Source organism: Bufo bufo, chromosome 9 (assembly GCF_905171765.1).
Source record: "Bufo bufo chromosome 9, aBufBuf1.1, whole genome shotgun sequence".
Lineage (NCBI taxonomy): Eukaryota > Metazoa > Chordata > Amphibia > Anura > Bufonidae > Bufo > Bufo bufo.
Genome location: NC_053397.1, coordinates 22260011 through 22278834, shown reverse-complemented (window position 1 = coordinate 22278834; position 18824 = coordinate 22260011). Strand labels below are relative to the sequence as shown.

Sequence of the window (18824 nt, the reverse complement as noted above, 5' to 3'; positions counted from 1 at the left end):
GTCCACCTCAGATCGGCGGACACAGAAATAAGGACAAGAACAAACAGCAAGTGGCGCTATATACATAGATTTAATTGAATAACTCAGTGGCTATTCAACATTTTTTATTACATGCAGTTACAAGAGTATTCAGATCAAGGAAAGAATTTGAAAAATGACGAATATATTTTGTGGGGCAAAACCCCCCCCCCACAAAACATGAATTTTATGGTCCCCTTATGTTTTTTTATTGCGCATTTTATTTTTATGAAGTGTTTGTGGGCTACAGGAAGAGTCACTAGAGAGGGATAGATCCTTTTATAGGACACTGCTAACCTCACTTAGGGTCCATTCACACGTCCGCAATTTCGATGTCCGTGTTTTGCGGATCCACACACACGGACGTGTGAATGGACCCTTAAGGTTTGTGTTTTCCCAAGAAAATGGCTGTCTCCTTTATGTGTAAATAACAATGAATATAAATGAATTTATCTAGTCTAGTGAGCTTTCAACTAAAGGACATGAAAAGACAGGACAACTCAAACTACCAGTGTGAACAACCAGCATTTTATTGCATTTGAGAATGCTATACTGTCAGTAATCAGTACTGACTACACAACATTTTTTATTGTCTGTGTCAACAGACATGGAATGATGAAATTACAGTTGATGTGAGGAATGAGTTTCTTTTATGCCTTTTCAAAACAAACAATTTTTTTTTTTTTTTTTTTTTTTTTTTTACTGGCAGCAAATACACATGAAGCACCATGCTAACAGTCCAGACTGTACCATTGTCACTGAGGCTTATGGGGTTGTCAGAAGAATGTGTACTTAAGTTAAAGAAAAAAAAAAAAATCAATGCAAAAGGATTAACATGGCTTCATAGTAAAAGCAAATGAGTAGACGATGATTTAAATGGAAAAAAAAAAAGAGTCAATAAAAAGAAAAGAAAATTTGAAAGAGGGGTCCAGACAAACAAATTACTGTTTTTCTTGGTGGACCAGTCAAGTATGATTCTGTTATAGAGCATTTTATTTGGAGCTTTATTAAATAAATTCCAACTTAATTCAATATTATAAAGATTTAGAAGGCTCTAAAAAAGTGTGATAAAAAAAACTATGATCAACACAAAAAAAGTGCATAAAAAAACTAATAAGATTCCTACAAAAAAAAATACATGATACAAAAACAAAATTGACACCCAACACAATTTTTTTTTTTTTTAAATAAATAAAAAAAAATCAACCCACGCCCGATTTCATTTTTCTTCTCACTTCTAGCGAGACGCGTGAATCTGACAATATTTAACAATGCATGGAAACTAAAAAGAGAAGGCTTTGTTCAACTCATTCCTGACAGCAGTTTACCTGATACATGGTACTATTTTGCTAATGTACGCTTTTCTTTGAGAAAAAAAAACAAAAAAAACAACATGTAACAAATTGTCTTTACATCTTGGCACCTTGTAAAGTAATTTTTGTTTTTAATACAAAAGTTTAATAGTTTGACACTCCCCGTTAATTATTCAAGACTTCACTGATAAACTTTGAAAGTGTGAGCCCAGGATTCATCATGCAAAATATTTACTGCAGGAGGAGAAAACACTTTAAAACAACTTTTTCTTTCATATAGATATATATATATGCTTTCAGAATGTATGAACCTTTTTTTAAGATTTTTTTTTTTTGTTTGTTTTAAGATAGCCTGAAATGGCAGTGGTAGATAAACATAGGATGGTAGAAAAAAAAAAAAGAGAAAAAAATATGGGGGGTGGAGGGAAGTCAAAAACACAAAATCTGTACAAATTTTACCGATCCAGGATAGAAAAAAAAAAATGTCAACTATGTTACAGTTTGAAAAGCAAATTAGTCAGGGAATTTTTCCCACCGTGTCAGCAAACGTCATCCATAATTTTAAAAAAATTTTAAGCCGGGATAACTAAATATTATACATATGCAGCAAGTCACCTGCAATACTTACATACAGTATTTTTTTTTTTTCAAAGCTATTTTTTCTTTAGTATAGTTACTATAAAGCAGTTGCACAACAAAGCAATGGTGTTTGACAAAACAAATATGCATTTATTCCCTGCAAGGAAACTTTTAAAAAGGAATGGGAAAAAAACAAAATTGAAAAATTAGATACCCAACTTGGCCCTTCCACCCTCCCCCGCCATTTTTTTTAAAAATACAAATGGTTAAGCAGGCATGTTGACAGTATATGTACATAATGGGGATCTGAAATGAACAACAGATTTTTATGTTTTATTTTTTGCAAAAATGAAATAAAAAATATATCTATATAGTGGAGTTTGCTTCATGATAAAAGCCTGAGTTTTTCAGTTGGTCGTTAATCAAGTTCGACACTTGCATGATATGTAAATGCTTCATTTTTTTCCTAGTTCTATTCGCTGTAAACCAAGCATGCAAGACATACAGTTAAGTGCAACTTAGTGAAATGTATTTGTGTTTTAGTCATTCTAGAAAGGGCTGGATTGAGGTATGCTTAACTTTTTTATACATGCTAATGAGTTTACTAGTCTTGCCCCCAATCAACAAATTAAGCGACTCTATCCCCCATATCACTTTAGGCATTTAACCATGTATCTTCTTTTAGTTGGTCTGTCTAAAACCAAGCTGCCAAAACAACACAAAATAAAAATAAAAATAAAATTGGCAGTGATGAGTGCCTTTAATACACAGATTGAACAGTATGAGAAAAAAAGGGTGGTAAAAAGGTTAGTATAGTAGCTAAAAAGGGACTACTTGTATCGCCATATAGTGTTATATCAAATTTTGAAGCCAATTTACACTACAAAAAATTCCTTAAAAAAGTTTTTTTGATCTAATACATTTGTGCATTTACTGTGCCTTAAGATTTCAAATCAGTTAATTCCGATATCACTAAAAAGTGCTTTTTTTTTTTAGGCTGCGGGGTTGCATGCTTGAACAACTTAAATAGTTTATATATACACATTAGTAAGATAAGGATGTGATGCTTTGAGCATTTGATGGTATATTTAATATGACAACGATACAGACCTTCAAAAATGTGCCTTAGAACGTAATAACCAATAGGTTCATTTCGAAACAGAGAACAAACATACTATCTAGCCATTGGTACAGAATATGTGCAACCTAAAATGTTAGGGGAGTTATTTAATAACCAGAATTTCTTTTAGTTTAACTTTTTTTAATTTTTGGGAAAAACGTCAGTTGCCATGTGCAGGATTTTGGGAGGCCTGTGAAGACCATACAATAGCTAGCAACATTCGAAAAGCCGTAATACTATTCTTGACATAGATATCAACTTACACGGTTTGGTCACATTGGGTTAAAAAATAAACAACAAAAAAAGGATAAAAAAAATAAAATAGAAAACAATACTTTGGCATGGAATAAGATGGTCTGAAAATACACAAATGGAAACTAGCGGATTCCTATTAAACTAACCCTAGTCTATCTCAATGAACAACATATCGCCCACTAGAGACACCGGTTTCTTTTGATCATCAGCAAGAGGACATTTGGCTTTAAGATACAGGTAAAGCATATAACAAGCAACATAATTTACCATCGTGTAAAATCTTTGGTAATTTTAGGGCTGACAAAAAGTGGAATTCTGTTCTCATAGGTGATATCACTCTCAGCAACCAATCAGATCTCAGCTTACATTGACCATAGGAGCTGACATGCAAACGGTGGCTGTCGGTTTTCTGCGCTTTGCACCATTTTATCACCAATGCCACCCTGTATTGTCCCTCAAAGGTCTGGTAGTCCATCCAGCGTGAAAAATAAAAGAACAAAAAAAAAAATTCTTCAGCTTGAATATTAAAGTGGTTTAAAAAATATTAAGACTGATACAACTACGCTTTATGGAAGTGGTGAAGATAACAGAGCACATCTGAGTCACTTAAAAGTGCAGCCCCACAGAAACTATTTACAGATGACGTCATGTCCCTTCATAAACCCTTCTTTTTAAGAGTAAATGGCTTGGAAAACATATGTAGACTTATTATTTTTCAAAAAATTAGACCCTTAGGTCACGAAACCTCCAGGGATGAACCATGTCCAATGTATATATTGTGAAAAAAATATATATCACCAAAGCGTTCCTCGTTTTTCTGCTATGATGGTATTCAAAAATGTCAAAAGCTATCACTAGAAAAAGAACTGTACCTCTAGTTTCCCTGGTCAGTATCTGCAACAGCTTTAATGTATGGGGTTATTCAATGGTTCAGAAACTGATTATTGACAACATGCCTACACAGTGCAAAAATTCAATTCTTAATTCTTGTGCCAACTATACACCCCCTTGGTATAGACTGGCAACCCAAGTATTCTCACTATCAAGGACAAGAACTCTACATGTGTTTCTCATTCTTAAATACTGTATTCTCACCCTTGATCTTTGAGAGCTATTACTTAATTGCTACATGAAGTGATCATAAAATTTGGGCATGAATTAACTCAAGTGCCGCCCTTCAGGAAGTACAATTAGGGGTACAGACGTAGCCATTAATGCTCATCTGTTTACCTCTTCTTCTCCTTGTTACATAAAAAAAAAAAAAAATTATTGGGGGGTGAGAAGGGCAAATTTCTAATTTTTGGTTCTCTTCTCTCCTTGGAAATGGCCAATAATGTAATTGTCCACCATGCAAACTTTTTGCTTCAAGTAGATCCCACACATGAAAAAGGTCTGAAATTAGACAGGGTCTCTGGGGTCCATACTCTGTGCTAGGGGCACAGATGCCCCTTACTTTTTTACCTACAGTCTACAATAGCTCACCAATTATACACTTCTTTCAACCTTCCACTAAAAGCCCCTTCTTGAAAATTCCCTTCAGGGTATCCACGTTTGCCCTGGATGCAGTAAATGGCCCCCTTTGCATTGACTCGTGTACAAATAATAAAATTGCAGTATGCTCAGAGTGAGAAAACAATGGCCCCTCTCAATGAAATTTTTCCCTTCATCAAGTCAAAATCTTACTTCCTATTTATATATATTTTATACATATTAATGTATACATATGATGATCGAAAACCATTTATATATATATAAAAAACAATGCTTTTCACCCATTGATTGCAGGGTGGCTTCCCGGAGACTCAAAAAATTAGAGGTTTGTCAAAAAATCCTACGTCAAGCTCTTCCTCGACTGTTGACTTATGAGCAAAGACAGTGCAGAAAACCAGCATCTGGTACTATAAAGCACATAGAGTGCCTTCCAGGACTTATCAATGGCAAAAGTAGGGACTGCAAGCTACATCATGGTGAATTTGGTACGCATTGGCTCTCCGATACCGCCATACAGGAAGGACACCATGCCTTTCCCTATGACCTATCTTAATTCTTGCTCTTCTAGGAGGACGTGAACCATTCTCTTGACTATCAATGGGCAACTTTATGCAAAATGTTTGTGAAACATAAATTGTGAAATTATGTTTAGTTTTTTTTTCTTTTTCGAGTGTCTGAAAGATAAAACGTGATCGCAACTTAAGATAACTACAATGCAATGACAGAAAAACATTGAACAATTGAAAGACATTCGGCATCATATAATAAAAACACCTATTAACATTCATCACAAAGTACAGAAAACATTACGCCTCTGAGAGGTCTTGGGCCTTGAAACAGAGGCCTGAGGTCAGAACTTAAATTGGTGTAGTACAATAAAAATAAAAGCAATACATTAAGAAGTTTGGGATAATTACTATGCCTCTCCCTCTGTCCCATACATATATATATAAAAAAAAAAAAGGTCACCCTCAATCCCATATGGAAGCAAAAGAATCGATTTAAAGGCAGTGATAATCAGAATTACATGCAGTACTGTGCAAATACGTTGTCCATTGGAATCCTTTTTTTTTTTTTTTTATCTGGGCAATAGGGATGACCTGCAGTTTAGACGCACATGCTTATATCGATGCCCTCAGTGTCCTTTTACGGCTGAACGTCAGTCCTTAAAAGTCTGCTGCGTGTGATGACGTGAAATTGGGTTGTTTTAGCAAATTTACAACACTGATGCTGACTGTGAGAGAGGAAGTCGCAAGTACCAAACAAGTCGATCCAATGCACAAAGTACAAATTCCGTTTTTTTTTTTCTTCAACAAAAAAAGTAGAAAAATCAAAAATACTCCCAAATGGGAAACTTGATGGCACTAAGAGTTAACACATGTCATAGTTGTCAGAATAGGGCCAGCGACTCTCCGGACTGTACAATATAAGAGAGATAGCCAAGGCCTTGAACTGTCTTCGTTCTCATGATTGTGAAAGTACACATGATGTTACTCCATGTCCTCATTTACAGGTTCATCTTCGTAATCTCTGTCTGGGTCAAAGTCGGGACTGTGGTTAGCTGTTGTTACTAATGATAGAGGACCTTCATTCTCATCAGGATCCAGTGGTTCTTCTTTAATGTGTACGTGGTGCCTGCATAAAAAAAAAAAAATTAAAATTTTATAAGCTTGGAAAATGCAAGATAATTGTCCTTGAATACAGTAGCTAGAGTGCGGGTCTTCTAGTGGTCGCTTCTTTTTTTTTTAGGTGGCCACTGACCACTGTCCCCTTTTATGGACTCTTATCCAAAGGAGAAGAAAATATTGTCTCAACTATCCCAACTTTAAAGGGGCTGTCTGTTTCAAAAAAACTTTTTCAAATACCCTTTTTGAGAACAAGTCAGGGCCTTCATCTATTAGCTAGAGCAGTTACAAAGGGTGTCTCTCACTCTAAAGGACCCAGCATGCCTACGCATTTCACATTCAGCCCATTAATTTCAATGTAATACTTCCTATCCCTTGTGGTGGTACTGTAGGGGAATTAAACACTTCTTGCCAAGTTTTGCCACAGGTCACAGCTAGTTGGTAGAAATCCCAGGACCAAGACTGCCTGTAATCAGCTTACATTCAAGCAAATCATGATATAAATTTCGTATTGATAGCCACTGGGGGGCCTGACTCTGAGCAACCCAGGCAGTCAGCTGTTTAAGGAAGCCACAGCACTCCAGTGAGCCCTGCAGCCTCCATGCAGCTTACCAAGCAGCGCCTTTCATTGGATAGTGGCTGTGCCTGGTATTGCAGCTCAGCCGTATTCACTTGACTGGGACTGAGTTGCACCTAGGCCATGTGACTGAGAAACGTGACCTCACTGTTGTAGGAAGAGGCTGCAACGCTTACTGGCGTACCGTGGCCTCTTCAAACAGTTGATCAGTGGGGGTACCAGGAGCAGGACCCCCACACTTGACTGGGACTGAGCTACACCTAGGCCATGTGACTGAGGAACGTGACCTCACTGTCCTAGGAAAAGGCCGCAATGCTCCCTGGTGTACTGTAGCCTCTTCAAAAAGTTGATCAGTAGGGGTGCCAGGAGCCGGACCCCCACACATCACATATTGATGAAAAATCGCAGAAGACTCCTTTAAAATGCATGTGGAAAATAAAAACAAAAATTGTACGTTTTTTAAAATTGTAATCCCTAAATATTCCCAAATAACTATGTACACCCTTCTACTACTATGATGGTAACCACACTCCACTTTCTACTATTATATTCCTGCTGTACTATTTCGATAGGTGAACCAAAAAATCTATATAACTTTTTTGTTTTATGGACTAACGTCAAGGGTAAAAATATCAGTAGTGATAAAAAATAAATAATAATAAAATACATATTAACATTACCTTGACACAACCAAACAAGCCACAAGCACACCGATTAAACAAGACTTCATAAAAGTAAAAATGGGAATTCTCAGGCCACCGAGCCTCAAAGAGGCCGGGGGTAATCACTGCTTAATGTGTGTTCTGCTTTTCTAGTTAACATGCAGAACTTGCGAGTCTACTCTCTAGAGGACGACCCCAAGTGAGGTTCTATCATTAATCAACTTCAAGCAAAACACTGCAAGGAGACACCATGATACATGCTTTAAACTCCAAATTAATGCAGATTTTTTTTTACCAACTGTCAATAAGGGAAGAAAAGCTCTGCCAGCCAACACAAACGGAGAAGGCGAGAGAAAAAAAAAGGCCTCGCTCAACACAACAATGTGATAAGAGAGCCTGGTCCTAACGAGAATAATAACACTGTCAGCTGTAAACAAGAAAAAACATGATCCTCGCCTCGTGGTGGGTAAAAAAAATAAAAAATAGGACGTTCTCCGGAGATGAGATCTGCCAAATCCTCCATTATGGAAGAGCATATGAATAACCCACGGGGGAATAGGGTTGATCGTACATAACAGCTACGATAACAAGAAAGAAATGTTGTGCGTAAATCATATTTACAGGACTGCCTTTACAAACAGCAATTACTTTTTCGCTGCTGAGTGGCTTTTGTCATGCAAAATACTCAAATGCGTAAACACCGCCTGGCCTTTGAAATGGTGAAGGGAAGTGTCATTTTACTGACATTATCTAATATTAGAGATGAGGAGCAGAAGGGAAAGCTCCTGCTCGCTCGCTCATGATACAATTGACTTGCAAGGCCTAAAAATATGTTGCGTTAATGAATTAAACTCCTACTCTCTGCTCGTTGGGTTTCACACCCCCACCCACGGCTGGGTATTTTTTTTTTTTATATAAATATACATTTTACCTCTTGTATTATAAAAGGTATTATTATAAAGAAAATAGATTGTAAAAGAACAAAATCAGTCAATGAGTTTTCCTTGGTCAGGGGAGTTTTTACGATCCTTTTTTTTATATTTATATATTATTGTTATATTAGGTCTCCATCATAAAATACCTCGTTATATTACAAGTTTTCCAGGCAAAGAATGTCTAGAATTTTTTGCTCTTTAAGCTACTTAAAAGGTTTTTCCGATATATTTTTACTGATGACCTATCTTCTGGAGAGCTCATCAGTATGGGATCAGTGGAGGTCCGACACCCGGGACCCCCGCCAATAGGTTTGAAAAGGCACCAGTGCTCGCAGCAGTGCCGCAGACTTCTCTCTGCTCACCAAGCACAGTGCTGCTTAGTATAGGTAGCGGCTGTGCGTGATATCGCCACTCATCCCCATTCACTTCAATGGCGCTGAGTGGCGCCTAGGCCATCTGACCTATAAACATGACATCAAATGGCCTAGGGAAATCTGAGAGAAGGCTGCGGCACTACTGCGACCACCGATGCCTTCGGAAACAGCTGATCGTGGTAGTCCCTGGTGTAGGACATCCACTGACTAGATACTGATGAGATCTCAAGAGGATAGGTCATCAGTTAAAACATTTTGGAAAACCCCTTTAACTGCGGTAGAGAAATTTCATTACCACAATATCTCGAGGACTTAATGCAAGATCAAGATGCATTGAAAGCTGAAACATTGCCATTTGAATCCCTTATTCCTACTACTACTGGCTGAACGGGGCTGTCCCATCTGGACATACCCCTACTTATATTAAAGCCACCCCATCGATCAACTAATCGTCACGAGTCTTGATGAGTGAATCGATTCATGCCAATTGTTAAAAAAAACTGCCTACTTGATCATGGCTGACCCTGCAGTTCAAGAGACTCTGCCTTGCCCCTTGTCTGACAGGATCAGACAATCTTGTCAATCCTGTCAATCTCGCACCTGCACGGCTGCTCTGAGAAGCAGCGCAAGCGCCAAGGATTGGTTACTGTGACCTAAGCAATGCAGATGCTGACTGTGCATGCAGCGCTGATATCTGGGTACACCCGGGAGTGAAGCAGCGCATGCACAGTCAGCATCTGATGCTCTGCACTTGCACCACTAGTTGAGGAAACGGCACAGGCACGAGATTGACAGGGCAAGGCGAGATGTCTCTCCTGGTCAATCAAGGGGGAAGGCAAAGTCTCTTGAACAGCAGGGACAGCCCCTCGATGCTAAAGGAGGCTGATTTTTGAATGATTTTGATTCATAGAAATTGATTTGCTAACCAATGGTCTTGTGTCTGCCAGGGCAAGAGTTGTCCTTTGCAGTGGCTGTGTATCAAAGAAGGGACTATCAAACCAACCCTTATGGATATCAAAAAGCAGAATGGTCACCACCTTCTTTAGCCTCTTTTGAGGACAGTCAAGCTACACAAAAAACTGTATGGAGAACATTAATTCAGAAAAAATGAGTAGAATAAATAGAGTTATTTGCTCCCTTTTTGGGATACTGGATCACCAGCATAATGTTATTCCTATATGAATGAGTAGTACATGATCATCAGATAAGGAGAACAAAAAGGAACCTAGCACTACTCAACATATCCACGCCCAAAAATTTTAACAATCTTTGCTTCTAAACAATGTACTGTATATTCCACATACAAAGTCCCAATGCAGAAACTATTACAAATCTTTATAGCATTGTTCTCCTCATATGGGCCAAATAGATTTTTTTTGCCCCCCTTAGGGTCCAGGAGTCTCGTTAGACTGCTATTCTGCTGCACCCCCTACAGTTATACATTATACAGCCTTAAAAATGGGCCATGACTTTAAATGCAACTCTACTTTCGATTTTTATTTTTATTTTTCAATCCAAGCTTCAACTTTTTCTGAAACAGTTTAGCTGTAAACATCTTGACAGAGCAGAGATTTTTATTTTATTTATCACATCTCAATAATCCTTTTATTTGTCCACTCTGGGAGCAGAGGAGTGTAGCTTGCGGCTGTTAAAAGGAATTGGGTTTCCGATGGCACACACAGCATGAAGCACAACGGCTCTGCGGATGCCATTGGAAGCTACGAGGATGAAAGTCCTACAAACTCCTATTAAGAAACACTCAGCAAGCCGAGTCCTGGAATGAAAAGAGCTGTGGCATTATAGTGTCGTAAAGAAGGAATAAAAAAAAGAAAATAGGATACCGTATAATTTCTGCAGCTTTGCCACCTTTTCTATGCTAACAAGGTAATGCTGAGATAATGTTGGCGTTAAAAGCTTGATTGAGTCTAATTTATTGGCATGCTGAAAAAAATTAGACGCATCATAACTGTTTACGGCAGTTTTTAAAGAGGAGGCTGCGTGGCAGTTTAACGCCAAATGTATCTCGCTGGCATTAAGAGAAGAAAAAAATAAAAAACACAAATTGCTGCCGCAATTAATCACGCTCCCTTTTCTGCAGAGTGCAGTAACTTTAAATATGTTTCTTGCCGTTATTTTCATTTACACAGAAGTAGTTTAGTAACACATAAAAAATTCTAAAATATTTTAAGCTTTTAAAGCACGGTAAATATCTCTCCTGGGGCACCGTCATCCGAAAACAGCATAATCGTTTGCGCTACAGGTTCCTGTAGGATTTTGGGCTTCCATTATAGACATTTACGCTCAAAAGAAGTACGGGAAGAAAAATTAAGATTTAAAGACTTAAATGTGGTGTTTGAAAAGGATGGTCCACATTAGAAAAGCGCGAAGGATGTCCTAGGATCTGTTGTAATCCGTGATAGAACCTGACACAAGTGTTCAATTTCCCTGCAGTGACACCACAGGTGAAATGCAGTATTACACTGTAGGTATTGAACTCAATGGGTAATCCACATACATGTTGGGTCCTCCAAGGCAAGAGAAGCTCTTTATAGCCACTCACTGCTCTGTCTGACAATATGAGGGTCCTGAATAGAGTGTGCCCCATACATTAGTTCAGCATTTCCTAAATCCATAAGACCACCAGACAACCTCCGCAGTTGTTGGGTTGAACAGGGTAGCAAGTGATTGACAATAAGGCTACCTGCAAACAGTGCAGATTTGTATGCAGAAAATACATATCAAAACAATAAAACACACACATAAATCCATACCTTTTTTGTGGGTTTTTGTGCATTTTTGTGGGCTTTTATGCAGTTTTTGCTAGAGATTTTCTGTTTATTTGACAACCCCATTGAAGTCTACACATAACGTGAAGAACAACAAACATCGACATGCTGTGGATTTCAAAAACCATATAGCAGGTCAATTTGTATGCGCACTATGCCTACAACATACACAATGTGCAAATGAGATTTGGCAAATCTCATTCACTTTGCTGGTACTGTCTTGCGTTGGTTTTTTCGGTTTTCCTGCATGAAAATCTGTCCTGCATCATGTGCTGGTACTCTATGGGGCCGTTCACAATGCATTTTTTTCTGCAAACTGTTGGTGCAGATAGATGTGCTAAAATTTCAATGTAATCCTGCCGGCAGCCGTGTCCTTTCTGCCTCCCATTCATTTCAATGGGAGGCAGCACTGAAGATCAAGGAGCGGCAGTTTAAAGCCGTGACCATTCCGAAGATGAACATGTCCTTTTTTGGCACAGCCGTGACTTTAGTCAATGCTCTTTAAATCCTCAGAACTACCTCCCATTAAGGGTCTATACACACGTCCGCAAATGGGTCTGCATCTGTTCCGCAATATCGGGAACGGGTGCGGACCCATTCATTCTCAATGGGGCAAGAATGGATGCGGAGAGCACACTATGTGCTCTCCGCATCCGCATTTTACGGAGCGCCGCCCCGAACTTCCAGGCTTCGGCCCCAAACCTCCGGGCCGCGGCTCCGCAAAAAAATAGAACATGTCCTATTCTTGTCCGCAATTGCAGACAAGAATAGGCAGTTCTATCGGGGGTGCCGGCCGTGTGTATTGCGGATCCGCAATACACCACGGACGTGTGAATGGACCCTAAGGGTGCATTCACACGACCGTATAAATTGATCCGCATCCGTTCCGCAATTTTTGTGGAACGAGTGTGGACCCATTCATTTCAATGGGGCCGCAAAAGATGCGAACAGCACACCGTGTGCTGTCCGCATCAGTTATTCCGTTCCACGGCCCCGCAAAAAATATGGAGCATGTCCTATTCTTGTCCGCGGTTGCGGACAGGAATATGCATCATCTATATAGTGCCGGCCATGTGCGGTCCGCAAAATGTGGAACGCACACGGTTGTATCCGTGTTTTGCGGATCTGCAATTTGCGGACCGCAAAACACTTACGGTCGTGTGAATGCACCCTTAAATAAATGGCAGGCAGAAACCACCATGAAACCACGTGGTTGTGGGCGAAATTTCAGCACGGGTGTCTGCTCCAAAGTTCCACGGCAAAAGACGGCATGTGAACATACCCAAAGTGTAGATAAAGGGCAGGCCAGCATGGTGGCCTTGCAATACTATGTCTTGGGTTCAAACCAAGGTATGACCTCCCTATGTTTGCATTGGTTTCCCCCCAGGTACTCCCACTTCTTCCAACACTCCAGAACTACACCAATGGATTAATGAGCTTTCAGTGAAATTTGCCTCAATGTGTGTGATTTATAGGAAATTTAAAATTGTGAGCATCATTGGGTACAGGAACTAACATAAGCAATTACAACCTCTGTACAACGCAACCGGATATGTTGGCGCCTTATAAGCTAATGAGCCCAGCCGCTCCTATTGCTCATTGCTCTGCTTCGCCACTTCTTTCTCCCTCAGAGGTCACCCAGGCCAAATTGGAAATATCGTTCAGGCACTGTGAGCTAGCCTGCCTGCGCATACACCTTGATCTACCTACTGTAGACATCCGCTTCATCAGTTACCCTGCATAAGTGCTAGAAGCACAAGATGCAGAGAAGATGGAAGAAGCAGGCGAATGGTACTGTAGCAGATGAAGCAGATGCTCACAGTAGGTAGATGATGGCGCATGCGCTGATCAGGTAGCGCACAATGCTTGAACAAGGTTTCAGATCTGGCTTGAGTGACATCAGAGGAACAAGGACATGTTGATGCAAGGCAAGCAGGTGGAGCGGGGCCTGAAGAAGGTGGAAAGGGACTGGGCACCGTAGATCTAATTTACATATCTGAGCAATATAGTTTTTCAGGGGAAGCGCTGATGCACCAAAGGAGATAAAGGTATGTACAAAATGTTGTCTGTGTCCCCTCCAGGGTGCTGTAATCAGTGAAACAATGCTGACAGACTCCCTTTAATGGCTGGGTTGACTGTACCGGAGCACAAGCTCTCGGTTAGCTGACTTGGACAGAGGGTTGCCTTCATAAGTCAACCCATTCAATTGTTTCGGGACATGTGTGGCCATCTTCAGGAGCATGCTAAAGACTAAGGCAAATTTGTTAAAAGGCTAGTGTATTAAAGCTATCCAGCAGAGGAACAGTTTGCCAGAGTTCACCATATTCAGTGTAGCTGGATAATGCGGTTTACCGCCAGAGCACATTGACTGTAACGCCAGACGGTTTCCAGCAGGAGCGTCTGGATTTGGCCGAACAAAGACTTGCGCGAGTACTGTTCTCTGTCCGGCAGAATCTAGGCACTAATTCTGGAAACAGGCCAGGTCCTATTATAGTCAATGGGTCCAGCTATACCAGATATGATGAACTCTGGCAGGCTGTTCTTCTGCCGGAACTGCCTGCCAGATAGTTTAAACGCATAAGTGAAGGTAGCCTTACCAAAACTAGCGCACAATTGATAATATCAACCAGTTGGGTATTTCTGACCTATGCAATCTGCTCATGCTGCCATGGGTTACTGCTTCACTTTTTGTCTATATTTGTTTTAATAAATCTTTCCAACTGTATCACGCAAATAAATCTCCTCCCATCATGTCTTATAATGATGATCTATGAATTCTGCTCCATATAAATCAGAACCGGACTGGATGAGCCCATAAGAAACAGAAAGCGGAAAACAATTGCAGGTACAGTGCTCAATACTCACATTGCTTGCATAGGGGAACGTCCCGGGCTACTGTCGCTACCATTACTGTTGCCATGTTCTATAACACCGTTTAGTTCTTCCCTCATGGCACTGGCTAAACTGGTCAGAGCTGGATTTCCCATGGAAGCCGTAGTGTATAGAGGTATACTGTTCTCAGCCATTGAAGCCTGTTCCAAAAAGTCAAAAACAGTCAGTGCTATGGTCACAAAATCCCCAAAAATGATTTTTTATTTTTTTTTCCTGCTAGCTATTTCAAAGAAACTCATGTCTAGAGATGAGTGAATCAACTGTAAACCAACTAAATAGAACCCTAATTCTGCAAAAATTCGAGCTGCATTGAAATCTTTGGTGATTCGATTTGAGCGAATGAGAGAGTGACAAAGAGAAAAAAAATCCTAGGAGACCTCTTCAAACACAAATTTTCAGGCCAACTGGAACACTTCCATTTCGGGTGCAATTGATTCGGACCTGAAACAAATCATTGGACCCCAAACTGAATTTCGAGCAATTCGATCATCTCTACTCATTTTACATAATTTATTTTCCTTCTTTTTACAGACAGTGGATGTTGTTTTGTCTATTCCATTTGCTGGTTAATAAAATGAGTACTAATGTAATTTTGTCTCCATGTTTTTTTGTTTTTTTTATATTTTGTATAATGCAATCTTAAAAAAAGAAAATAAAAAATTAGAAAAAAGAAAAACCCAGAGATAACAGCTTGTGTTCCATTTCCAAAACAAGCCCTGTTGAATCTGCTGAGCATTCTAATTGGAATTAGTCATCGTTAAGGAAGGAATCTGATAGAATATAGGATCATTTCATTTTGCCTTTCAGCCTCATGAATGTAAATTGTGCTTGTAATCTTAATAGTATTCTACAGACAGAGCAGCCTTTAAAATCATATTTCACAAGACTCCGGGGACGGTAAGCAACTAACGAACAGTATTTACAATTCTTTCATTTCGCTGTTGTCATTATTTGACTTCTAATAATTAGAGGAAATTCAGAAGGAAAAAGATCCCTTGTTTTAATTTTTTTTCCTTTTAGGCTTTATCAAATGCGTGCTGCCGATTTAATTGAGAAAATATTATGTATCATTATGTGCCGGCTTATCATGTGAGGATCTTGTATAATGTAGAGTAGGCATTTCTGAAAAGGCTAAACAAATTACAAAGAGAAGGGGAGCTAATGTGTATTAAAAAGCAAGATACATAAAATAGTAGCAAAAAATGTATATCAAATAAAAAAGGTAAATATTTATTTTAAATAATAAAAAAATAAAGATATAAAAAACTGTGTAAAATATAGATTATGGTAATAAGCTATCAGTATCTAAAGACATACATATATATTTTTTTTTTTTCTCTTTTTTTTTCTCCCCCTAGACGCCAGAACAATAGGAGGTCATGTGACACGATATTCTTTCATTCCACACATTAATAGCTCAGCTCGAGTAATTACACTTGTGGTATTTTTGCCTCAAGTGAAATTCTGAAATAAGAGGATGGAAATTATGATACTGCTGATAAATATTAATAAGTGAACTTTTAATTTTTTTTGCCACAATATTCAAAATGCTAAGCATCTAACTAATGCTGAAGCAGACTGATATGTGCCTGCCTCCAGGGACTGCAATGCTTTATGCACTTAAGAAAAAAAAAAAAAAAAAAAAGTTTAACAGAATTAAAATTTAATATCCAATTAGAACCAGGATGATATATTTTGCAATAAGCAGAAAAAAGAGACGCACAATGGCGACGTGAATGGGAGGCTGGTACCCACTTACCTGCAAAGCAGCATTAAGAGGTGAGCAGTAGGCGTGACTCGTCTGAATGTTTTTAATAAGAGAGGGACTACTGCATAGAAAAAAACCAAACATGAAAAGGTTAATAAAAAAAATTATTGTATTTATTTATTAATTTTTAATTAAGAATGAATATTTAATAAATAATAATAATAAATAATAATAATAATAATAATAATAATAATAATAATTATACAAAAATACAAAGTGAAACATAGAAGTCTCAGACCTGCATTGAGGAGGTTAATTTAGATGCACTGCAGGTTCATTTAGTTTCAACACAATAAAAAATATGCTGGATATAATAGAAATTACAGCCTTGGCTCCTCATAAGTATAATTATTGTGCAAATAATAAAAACCACTACGTAAAAAGCATTTTTATGTTACCTACCAGTGTCTATCCTCTCTGCAGGCATAAAGCAGAATATTGCTTTCATTATTTAACAAGGCCACAAAAAAAAATTATAAAATGAAAAAAATAAAAAATAAATCAATCAACAACTTTTTGCAAAAATATAGAAAGGACGGAAATACGATTCTGTCTGGGCATCCATACTCTTAACTATTCAGCTGGTATTATGCGGTATATGTAAGGCTCTGTTCACACCATGTCAGGCATACATGAAATTCTCCCGATGTATACGCCAAGAGATAATAGATACCCGCCTTGGCGATTATAATAATGTAAGACCAGTGTGAGCGGAGCCTAAAATTACAGTAGTCCCTAGTACCCTATTCTCCATATATGACATCTGCAGGTTTTTTTTTTGTGCAGTCGCTTAGCTAGGTCGACCTCAAAGGGGGTAATTACAAATGAGGTGACCACTGCCATCGTGTTCGGTTCCATCCATGTCATATTGCTCATGTTGTCTAGTTTTATCATAAATCATATTATCACGGCTGGGTAATATCGCCCATATTCCTCTACGTAGAGCGGCCATTGGAAGGCACGTCACGCAGCTGAATATGGCGTAATAGAATTGTCAACATTCAGAGATACAAACACGAGTAAAGTTTCCATCGCCTGACAGAACAGCAAGCATTCGAGAAGAATTCATTGTTATTTATACAGGTAACTTCCTGCATCCAGAAAGAGGAAGCCACCGCTGCGCTCTACAATAATCTCATATTGAAAGGCTCCGCGGGTGGGCACTCCGGTTTTGTGTGACAGAAGTGCACATTTTTTTAACAGATTCATAACAAAATAATGCTATACGTTCTGTCAAGCCGGGAAAATACTGACAGAGACTGCTCTCCTTTACCTGCACCGCATTTACCTTACAAATCTATATTAAAATAGCTAGAAATGACCATAAAAACAACATAGTCGCACACAATACAGGCAGCCAATAGAGGCCGAAGCTAAATTCAACAGCTGATGAATTTAATAGAAACTTGACACTGTAGAGGAATAGGCAGAGTCACACCGTGTTCGAGCTCACATTTGAGCAGTACCCCAAATATGCCCGCTAATAGAACATGGATGCCTATACAGTTGTATACTTCTGCCATTGACTCTGATCCAGTAGCCTTGGCATCCAACTGACTGATTCATGTTGTATCGAAAAGCTCTGTTGACTGCCCTCAAAACCAGCCAAACATATGCCAAAAGAGCATTCCTTTGGCATAGATCTGGTCAATAGAGCTTTATGGGCATGTTAGATATACGCCCTAAATGTATAGCGTGAATACAGCCCAAGAAGAACTTGGGAATGATGGCTGGTTTCCACAAAACGATTATCAGGTCAAATTGTTTTTATTCTTAAAAGGGAACCTGTCACTTGGTTTGGGGCCACTAAATCACATAGCATACCATTATGCAACTTGGGTTTAGGGTCCTAATCGTACCCAACCATCCCTCGCAAAATTAAAAATTCCAACTTACTGGGAGAAAAGTCCGAAGTCTTCTCCAGTGGCAATGGGCATATGCACACTGTTCAGATGACTTGACGACAAAAGACCTTGCTTCACGGCACATGCACCGCACATTGGGCACATGTGCAGTGAAGCGAGGTATACTTATATCGTCCTCGGCCGCATCAGTGCAGTGTGCACCCAAAACCACTAGAAAAAAAAAAGAGTCCCCAACTCATCTCCCGGTAAATATGAATTTCCATAGCTAACCATTGTGGGGATGGAATGGGGTTTTCTTGGGCAGGTTGAGGACCCTAAACCTCAGTTTTAATGACATGCTGTTGGTTTAGTGGCCCCCAAACTGGGTGACAGGTTCCCTATAGCTCATATATCTGCCTATATTGTGTGCATGTGCAGGTACATTTAACAACATGGAAAATACAAGGTAAAGAATGAGGGCACTTTATAATGTTCTTTGAAGGTTAGGTTGGCTGGATGAAAATGTTGGCATCACAAGCATGCAGAGGGACGAGGTTAAGAAAAGCAGGGCAAAATTAAATGTAA

General features: G+C 39.0%; 1 protein-coding gene across 12 annotated transcripts in view; it reads right to left on the bottom strand.

The window, feature by feature from the left end:
• Window positions 1-1390: 1390 nt before the first annotated feature.
• Window positions 1391-18824, bottom strand: part of FOXP1 (forkhead box P1) — a 655361-nt gene continuing 637927 nt past the window's right edge. For all 12 annotated transcript variants that reach the window (XM_040408625.1, XM_040408629.1, XM_040408630.1 and 9 more), the window contains 3 exons: window positions 16387-16456; window positions 14601-14767; window positions 1391-6411 (listed from right to left, as the gene is read on the bottom strand). In XM_040408625.1, coding sequence (XP_040264559.1) covers window positions 6267-6411; window positions 14601-14767; window positions 16387-16456 — 382 coding nt within the window. In that variant the 3' untranslated portion in view covers window positions 1391-6266. The remainder of the gene's footprint in view (window positions 6412-14600; window positions 14768-16386; window positions 16457-18824) is intronic.